The sequence below is a fragment of the Echinops telfairi genome, unplaced genomic scaffold, assembly GCF_000313985.2.
Source record: "Echinops telfairi isolate 266 unplaced genomic scaffold, ASM31398v2 ScPeMD7_7469;HRSCAF=8507_0, whole genome shotgun sequence".
Lineage (NCBI taxonomy): Eukaryota > Metazoa > Chordata > Mammalia > Afrosoricida > Tenrecidae > Echinops > Echinops telfairi.
The window spans coordinates 57,686,193-57,695,810 of NW_022111372.1; the positions used below are offsets into that span (position 1 = coordinate 57,686,193).

Here is a 9,618-nt window from a genome sequence, read left to right on the forward strand (position 1 = left end):
CAGATGTCCTCAGAGATCACAGGGTCATTGCACCAACAAACATTACTCAATCACCTTTTGTTTTGTTCCCCCTTTCTGTTTTCCATGTGGACTGGCTTCTCCAATTTCTGGAAAATGATATTATTAGTAATAAGATTGAATGGTCAAAACCTATTCTATATCTAAAGGCTTCAAATTACAAGAAGCCCTTCCAAGGAGCCTTAAAAAACCCCATGATTTTGAAGCTCAATCTCATGGGCAACTAGAAATATTCCTCATCTTACATATTACATTTATTCCTATTCATGCATTTTATGACACTTTAATTTTCTGCAGCCAGAGGAAGCTCCTGGACTCTACCACCTCCTGTGATTACCTAGTAGAAGAGAGGCATTTGCTTCCAGGCAGGAGGATTCAGAATCAAACAAGAGATAAATGTTTACTCTCAAGGAAAATTTCCAGATTGAGACCAGAAGTTTATTTGAGGATTTGATTATGCTACTCGTATATTTTCTTCCTTCTGAATAATTAGACTTTCTTTTAAGTTCATTTATGTCTACTTACTTCTACTCAACTCACTTATCAAGTGACTATGGAAACATCATGGCTCTTGTACCAAATCCTTCCCAATCTAATAATGATGGTCATTATCACTTAGTCTTGCTTTTTAAGGAGCAAAACTGCTTCTTATTGGACTTGTTTTCCATGTTCTTAATCACTTTTGCCGTTTCTCTCAAACCCTTTTACCATGTCTGTATATCCTTTGGAACCCTGGTGGTGTAGTAGTTATGCATTGGACTGTAACCCACAAGGTTAACAGTTCAAGACCACCAGCCGCTCCTTGAGAGATAGAGAAAGACTGGGATTCCTATTCCCAGAACAGTTACAGTCTTGGAAACTCAAAGGGGTAGTTCTGCTGTGTCCTGTAGGGTTGACATGAGTCAGCATAGACTCCATGGCAATGAGTTTGGTTTGGTTTTTGGTACATTCTTCTGAAAAGTATGGTGACTAAAATTCGACTCGATGCTTTTCAACTTAAATATACTGCGGTTTGGTATATAAATATAAATGCTCTCTAAAATTGGTGAAAATTAAGTGAATTCAATTATTTTAAATTATTCAAAGCACAGATGAAGCATGTACTTAAATATACTTTCATTATTTTAATAAGCCATTGGTACAAAATATAAAAATCATTGACCATATGTTCGAGATATCTTGACTCTTATCTATTAAGAGTTGATTTAAAGAACAGATATGTTCTAAGGGGCAAGTAAGGACTTTTGGCAGTAAATGTCGTCTGGATTGATTAGCATTTTCTGCAGGCTGCAGGCTGCCCACCGAGAAGAGCTGCTCTGTATTTGTAAGTGTGAGACACAGCGTTGAAGAAAGACCATGTCTCCGGCCCCGGTGTCAAACTCCTCCCAATGACGGAGTGTCACTATACTGGCCTAGCCCTGGAAAGTCATGCTGCACTTGTGTTCTTCTAGTGGGCCTTTGTGCACTTCCTACTTGTTTGAAGCTTGTAGTCAGTGTGATAGTAGGCTTTTGCTGTTGTTGTTGTTATTGCTATGCATGCTTCCCCATGCCACCTTCTCTTTATTTGAAATTGACATATGATGTAAGTGGCAGTTACATAATCTCCTGTCAACTTGAGTGAAGGGGTGGAGTGTAGCCTGTCAATCAGGTCATAGCCAATCATGCCTTTGAGTGGGGTATGGCCTTCTCCTGAAGATTCTGGGCGCTCCTGTCTTCCTCCCTGGAGGCAGGACACACACTCTCTCTGTTTTTGTCTTCCTGCAGGCAAGCCACATGGAGCTATGCTGATGGCAGCCAGAACCCTGGAGCTGGAGGAGCCAGGTGGAGACCCCTGCCAGTGCTGAGATTCTTCCACCGCCACTGGATCCACAAGACTTTCCACTCACTGGCCTGTGATCTTCCTGCATTCAGCATCATTGCATGTGTCGTGTGAGTCTGAAGAGGAATTTATAGACTGGTAAATTACATATGGGCTACTATCAGACTCATGGACTTCATATGGACTTGGCTGGGGTGTTTTCTTAATATATAATTACTCTTTGATATAAAATTCTCTCTTACACATATATGAGTGTCAATGAATTTGTTTCTCTAGTCTACCCAGACTAACACAGGTTATTATTACATATCTCCCTATATTGACAGGGTTGTTTTTCATCAATATTAATATAACTAAAATTATATATACATGACTTAGACTATTCCAAACCCCACCAAGTTTTGCATCTTTAGGAAATTTGAAAAGCCTAGTATTGATATTTGCATCCAAGAAATCAGGACTGATCAATGTAGGAGTCATAAGGCAGATCTAAAATATTGGGATAAGACCCTACATAAAGTGCAGTGAGATGAAATGGAAGAGTAAGCTTTTTTCCAAAGTGTATTCTACAACTCTTGAACTATCATGAAACAACAACAACCAAAAAACCAAAACAGTAATGATGACTTAGAAGGGAATTTGTGATATTTTCTTAGAGTTTCATATTTCAAGGCCATCAGATCCAGCTGTTTAATTGTGAATGAAGTGCTGTGGGGAAGAGATGTGCAAAAGAAAAGTCGACGGTGTCACCCATGTTTACCTGCCTCCATAGAGAGCAGTAGAGGGAGAGAGAGATTGCGTGAGCAAATGCGCTGTCAGGGGAAATATGAAGATGAGGGTCTGAACCCATCGTGCACTCTGATGTATGCTTTTTCCAAATAGAATCCTACAACACTCATTGTAGAGATGACCGGGTCATTTAGTTGACAGGTAATAAGATGTATTTATTTCACAGTTGCACATATCCTTATAGTTAGGTTGATATCATGTTTGGATAAAGGTTCAAGAGAGAAAGTATTTCCTTTCCAACCTTTTCCTTTTTGGGTCATAAACACAATGGGGCGTATAGTTACATTCCACCTCTTTTAATCCCCATTCCCATTACAAACATTTTACTTTTTAAAACTCAGGTGACCTAATCCATAGAAACGGAATCGTGCTAAGTATACTCATGGGGAAAAGAGTAAGAGTTTGTGGTGTCTGTGGTTAAGAACAGCTCTTTGGCACTTGGTCTGTTCCATTTTCTTGGCTTGCTGAAAAACAAATGATCTTCTAGAGACATGGCTTACTAGAAAGTGGGGCTGTGGTAAAAGTGTGCACCTATTAGAAAAAGGAGCTAAGGAATTGAAGATGGAGTGGTTATTTAAAATGATTGAGTCTGAACCCTTTACCTTGGTATGCTCACAAAGCAACAGTTTTGGAGTTGTGGCTGAGCTTGCCCAAAGAGTAGGGGAAGGTGCACACTTGTGTTTCTTATGTTAAGGGAGAGTGGGTGGACTTGGAGAAGATGCCTGGTCTGCATTCTAAAAGCAGGTTCTGCAGCATGTCCAATGTTACTCAGTTCAGAATTCAGGGCTGACACCCTCCATGTGGCTCATGCAACAATGTGCCACTCGAAGGAGACCAGCTAGACCATTGGGGTCTGATCAAGCCACTTGCTTCTGGGCAGGGCAGCTGGTTACCTAACAAGGGTCATTCCTGGCCATTCACTGGAGTACAGGGCTAGATGTTCCTTTCAGAAGGATGCCCTGAGTGTTGCTAAGGGTAGGTGTAGTAGAAATGACAGGGGACTCTGTGAACTTATCAATTCAATGCCTTTAGCACCTCACAGTATATGAATAAAGGCCGCTGGAACATGGGCTTGATTCTGCAAGTCTTCATGGCAACATCTGGCGTGAGACTCCTAAAACAGGCAAGTAAAACTTTTTCCCATTTCCATCCCTGATGTGAGGGAAGGGCTTTGGCAGTGTACTATTTGTTATACACATGCCAGTATGTGTACAATAGTAAAATGATAAGCTATCCAGTAGGGGAATAAGCTGCCAGGATCCCTCCAGTCTGAGAAAGCCTTTCTATCTTGGAAGCAAGGGGTTTACACCTGAGACTACTGAATCGCTACATTTTTCTATAATCACTTGCTTCTGAATTCTCAGTGGTAGGACTTAATGCAATTTGGGGACAATTCTGCTGCGGTGTTCATTAATACTCATGTTGATGTGAAGTAAGTGCTGTGACTTCCAGCGAATCAATGCAGGCCCACATTTCATTTGAATAATAAAAAAGCCCAAACAACTAGGAGATGTTACTCTATAAACAGGTAACTGGGCATTTGATAAGCACAACAGAAATTTTGTACATACCATGTATTATTCACTTTGAAACAACCCTTGGCACTTGAGGGTAACCTAATACCCACAATGGCCTCCTCCCCATTTTTAGATCTAAGAGATCAATGCAGACTGCAGCCCCTGGGCAACACAAATGGCCAAGTACCCAATGGCTACATGCAAGGTTGGCATTTCGGACCCCAGCAGAGGTGCCTCAGAAGAAAGCCTTCGTCTTTCTGCTTGCAAACCCTGTGTAGTAGAGTCTTTCTTGCGCACACGGCTCACTGGGAGTTGGACGTGACTCCGCAGCAAGTACCAGCAACGACAGAAACAAGACACAGAGCCACTGACTGAAAGTCTGCTCTGAGTCGGCCTGTCGTCTCAGGCTTGTGGGAATGTCCCCCAGCAAGTTACAAGAGGAGTAGACTGGTGTTTCTATGCAAAGACTCTGTGGAACGCTAGGAGATCTGCACAACTTAGAATAATGGTTTGGGGTCCACTGTTTCCAGAGACATACTCAAAAATAATTTTTCTTTTTTAGTCACTTGGAGCACCAGTGGGTTAGAGTACATATTTGGATCAGAATACCATTTACACCATTATCTCATTCTGTTGAAAACCAGCAGCATGCAAAACATTTCAGATTGGACTCTCAAAAATACATGTAGTATGCCCAGTAAAATACATTGGCCAGCATAAAGACCAAAGGAAACAGTAATTTGGAATATCGATCCACATTACTGGGGTTTTGAATTGTAAAATAATCCATGATCCTGCCCATTTTATCTCTGAAGACGAACTTGAACTTGTCACTTGCTTTCATTGTCAGGTCACTGTAGTCGACTTTGTCACTGGAGATTTCAATGCTGGCAAAGCTGATCTTCCGTTTAAAGCTCGAAATGGAGCTGTTGATGATGTTAGAAATATTGACTTCATCCACTTCCTTTGCTGTCCCCTAGTTGAGAGACAATGCAGTTAGCTTGAAGGACTTGACGCAATGAAATAAATTAGTGGATAATGAGCTAATAAAAGGTTTAGAGACCTAAGGATTAAATAATTAGGTTTAATAGAGAATGACATTTGGTGCCTTGGAAACTGGCTAGTAAGTCAGGTGTGGCAATTCTGTTATCCTGTTTGTAGGCACCTATCTCTAGGTCAAGGGCAGTGGTGGCTCAGTAGGAGAATGCTTACCTTTCACACTGGAGACCCAGGTTCAATTCCTAACCAATGCACCGCATATTCTGCGATCTCCTGGCTTGTTGCTATGATGCTAAATAGGTTTCAGCAGAGCTTCCAGACTAAAAAGAGCCAAACCCATTGCCTTCAAGTGGATTATGACTCATAGTGACCCTATCGGACAGAGTAGAACAACCCCACGGGGTTTCCAAGGCTGTACTTCTTCCCCAGAGCTGACTGTCACATCTTGCTCCCAAGGAACACCTGCATTGCCAGCCTTTCACTTAGCAGCTGAGCACTTAACCACTGTCTTCCCAGAGCTCCGTCTAAAAATTAGCCACTAAAAAGCCCCAGGGATAGCAGCAGTTCAAGCCTCAGCCAATCCTGGGAATAAGGCTCTAAGACTGTGCATGGTTTTCTTGTGCACGGGGTTGCTGTGAGTTAGGGCTGACTGACAGTAGCTAACAATAACAGCATCTCTAGGTCATTAACACATAAATTACAAAGAATAACCACTGCCCACGTTAGACATGCAGAACAATGTAAGGGCTAAGTGCTCAGACTCTGAAGAGAGCAGACCCAGATCCTGCTCACATCCTGCCTCTCACTATTGTAAACGTTTAGATACATCACTCCTTTCAAGACTCGGTTTCCTTGCCTGAAAAAAAAATGTTGATGATTAATATCTCACTCATGAGGTTGAGGGGAAGATTAAGTGTTATATATTATGTAAAGCATTTAGTAGGTGTTGGATGAATTCCATTCTGTTCCAGGGAGGATGATAGGGTTATTGATGATGACAGCTAACAGAAATTAGAAATGTTTTAATAACTTTGTCACCCAAATTGAAATGGTGGTGCTCCTTGAGATTTCAGGAAGTTGACATTCTCCCAGCCCACTTGTGGGATGCCTGGTGAGTCGGAGAGAATCGTTTCGATCCCTGCGTAGGCTACTGGCCTATGGAGTCTTGGATGAGTCTCCTCCTCTTTCTGAGTGGTAGATCCCTCAACAGTAAAATTGGGATAATGGTATTATCAATTTAATAGGGATGCTGGTGGACTAAATGGGATATTGATAAGGTGTTTAGGACACAGTAAGTGCTCCCTGATGCAGCTATTACTGCACACAGCTCAATAAGGTTTCCTTGGTGTTTCAGTGCAGGATACCCAACCTCTTTGGGCCAATCAAGCAAATTCCTATATTTTCTTTTGTACTTGATCATTGTGCTTTCAAGGAATCCCCTAAGGAGTAAGACAATCCATGTTCTTCTTTGGCTAGTACATGACAACCATTTACATTTGATATGACTGTATCAAAATTTATTCACAATAGATAATCACAAGGGAAAAATTCCTGGGTCTTTGTGATACTCTGAATCCTCCTAGACCCTCTGAGCTTCTAGCACTTTGCTTATGGTGGGTACCTCTTCTATATTGGATCCCTATGATTTTTTTTTTGGCTTGTTACTATGAGCTTTAGTGTGTCAATGTCCCCAAAATTGGGTTTCTAAAGAGTTCCAGTAATTGGGAAGGATGGGCCTATTGCCCACTACAAGCAGATGACAGGCTTTGGAATCAACCAGATTGAGGTTCAAATCCTAACTCTGTGTCTTACTATCTGTGACATTGGGAGTAAGTCACTTACCACTCTTATTTCTCAGATTCCAAAGCTACACACTGGATTTAACAACCTTCCTGAGTTTTTATGACCATCTAAAATGATATAATATTTGCAAAGGGCTAGTTACTGTGCATTGAGGGATGCAGTATATGCTCACTGAGTAATTACTACTATACCTATTATGATTGCTGGATCAGAGTGTTCCATTGCTAAACCAAATAATCATGAAGCAACAACAAGAAATAAACAGACAAAAACAAACAAACAAACCATACCCAACCCACTGGTGTCAAGCCAATAGAGACTCTATAGGACAGAGTGGAAATGTCCCATAGATAGGGTTTCCAAGATGGTAAAGCATGACAGCTTTGTTTGAAACACTGATTTTACGGTTGGCAGACCAATGCTTAAAGCATTGTTCCACCAAACCCCAAACTGAGTAGATTCTGACTCATAGTAAGACCATTTGGACTTGTGAGATTGTAAATCTTTACAGAAACCCATAGCCCCCTCTTTCTCCAGAGCAGTGAATTGTGGGATTGCTTGTGCTTAGTGGTATAGCTGTTAGTTTTTCTCAATTAACAGAAAAATATACTAATCAAGAAATTTGTTGCAATGTAACTTTTTCATATGTATTTAGTAAACCATTACTTGTAAGATGTAAGAATATAAAAATGCAACCAAATCTCACTCGCTGCCTGTGAGTTATCAACTCATGGAGACCCCATAGGATAAGGTAGAACTGCCCCCGGGGGTTCTACAGAAGTAGAAAGCCTCATCTTTCTCCCATGGCGTGACAGGTAGTTTTCAATGGCTGGCCTTGTGTTTAACAGCCCATCATGTAAACAGCTGGTTATGTTGGATTTGCTTTTGGTTTGTTTTTTGGTGTGTGTGTGTTTTTTCTTTTGGGTGTACGGTTGTGATTTTCTGTTGGCTACAGATAGTATAGTGATTTTCTGCTGGAAAATTAAGCATATTATCACCTTATTGTATTTGATGAAAATAGTGGGCTCTTTCAAGGGATGGGAGGACTCCAGATGGCCCCTCCAGTACACACAAAGTTGAGAATAATCACTGGAAGAAAGCCAATCAATGGACAGGACCAGGTCCAGCTCATGTCTACAGCCCAGCACAAGGTACAGGGGATGGAGTCCATATCTGCCCACTGCATTCAGTCGATTCTGTTGCATAGCTACCTACAGGACAAAGTAGAACTGCCCCAGAGAGTTTCTGAGGCTGTAAACCTTCACAGAAGCACACAGCTTCATCATCCTCTGTGAATTCTACGGGGCCCTCAGATCCTTACTTTGTCTTTGGCCGCCATTTGCTGTAAGGAGCTGTAGTGGGCAACAGCATATTCCAGTAAGGCCCCAAACACGAAGCTGAAGCAGATCCCCAGGTATACATCGATGGCCTTTATGAAGCAGTTAGTGTTGGGAAGAGAAGTGCGGGACCCGATCATCAGCGTGGTCATTGATAACACGGTGGTCACGCCTAGGAAAACAAGCCGGGGATGTCCCCTATTAGTGGCCAATGTATGCTCTGTGTAGGAGTTGGCAGGACAAGACTCAGTTGTATCACATTTTGAGAGAGCTGCGACTTTCTGGAGCTGGCTTCATTTGCCCAATGTTTACAGATCTGGGGAGCTGAGGGATGTGGTTCTCTAGATGTCTCCCCCTTGCGGGATGGTGGGGCCTGGGGTGTATGCAGTCTACAAAAGCCCCGACAGTCAACCATCTCCCCACATGTCTCCCTTTTGTGTCACTGTAAAATATAAATTAAAAAATGGATGAATCCTGAATCAATCTCTTGCTCTCTGTTTGTTTCTCTCTCTGCGTCTCTGTTTCTTTTTCTATCTCGGTCTCTTTGCCCTCTCTTTTCTTCTCTTTCTTCTTTCTTCCCTCCCTCCTTCCCTTTTCCTCTTCTCCTCCCATCCCAGAATCTCTCAAGAAACTACTTCTGGAATCACCCCATGAATATCAATGAAAATCATAGACCGTGTTAGGAGAAAAAGAGCAGAGAACAGTGCTTAGACACCTCCCGCTGGAGTGGCTTACCAATGCAGGTTCTCGCAGGAACGGAGTCAAGGGAGATCCAAAACGAAACCCAGGATAACACCACCAGGAACGTGGAGGGAACATAGGTTTCCAAAATGAAATACAGGACATTCCTCCGGAGCTCAAATTGCAAGACCAAGCGCGTATAATTTCCTGATGGGGTGAACAAGATCTGGGAAATCATGTCTGCTCACATGGAAAGTGGTTTGCTCATGGGCCGTTTAACTCAGCTACATCCACATTATGCCCGCTGCAAAACTTAATTAATTGTCTATTTCAGTTATCAAGAACTGCCAAATGACTTCAGGAAAAAGAATTACTGTTGCATACAATGGTTTTGTGAAGGTTTAAATGTCCCCTACCCCCACCTCTTGTTTATGATCTTCTTCTGGTGTCTCCATCAGAATACACCTACATGTACCATTCTCAACACTGTTTTCCTGGTTGTCTGCCTCTCTAGACTGGGAGCCCCTTGGAGGCAGGTCCTGGTCTGCCTCTCTAGACCGTGAGCCCCTTGGAGGCAGGTCCTGGTCTGCCTCTCTAGACTGTGAGCCCCTTGGAGGCAGGTCCTGGTCTGCCTCTCTAGACCGTGAGCCCCTTG

At 42.3% G+C, this 9,618-nt stretch overlaps 1 protein-coding gene across 1 annotated transcript in view; it reads right to left on the reverse strand.

Moving 5' to 3' along the window:
* Positions 1-2,760: 2,760 nt before the first annotated feature.
* Positions 2,761-9,618, reverse strand: part of LOC101658401 (gamma-aminobutyric acid type A receptor subunit pi) — a 52,170-nt gene continuing 45,312 nt past the window's right edge. Inside the window, exons 8-10 of the mRNA XM_004696781.2 lie at positions 9,018-9,170; positions 8,267-8,454; positions 2,761-5,119 (exon numbers count right to left, since the gene is read on the reverse strand). Of these exons, the coding sequence (XP_004696838.1) occupies positions 4,817-5,119; positions 8,267-8,454; positions 9,018-9,170 (644 nt within the window). The 3' untranslated portion in view covers positions 2,761-4,816. The remainder of the gene's footprint in view (positions 5,120-8,266; positions 8,455-9,017; positions 9,171-9,618) is intronic.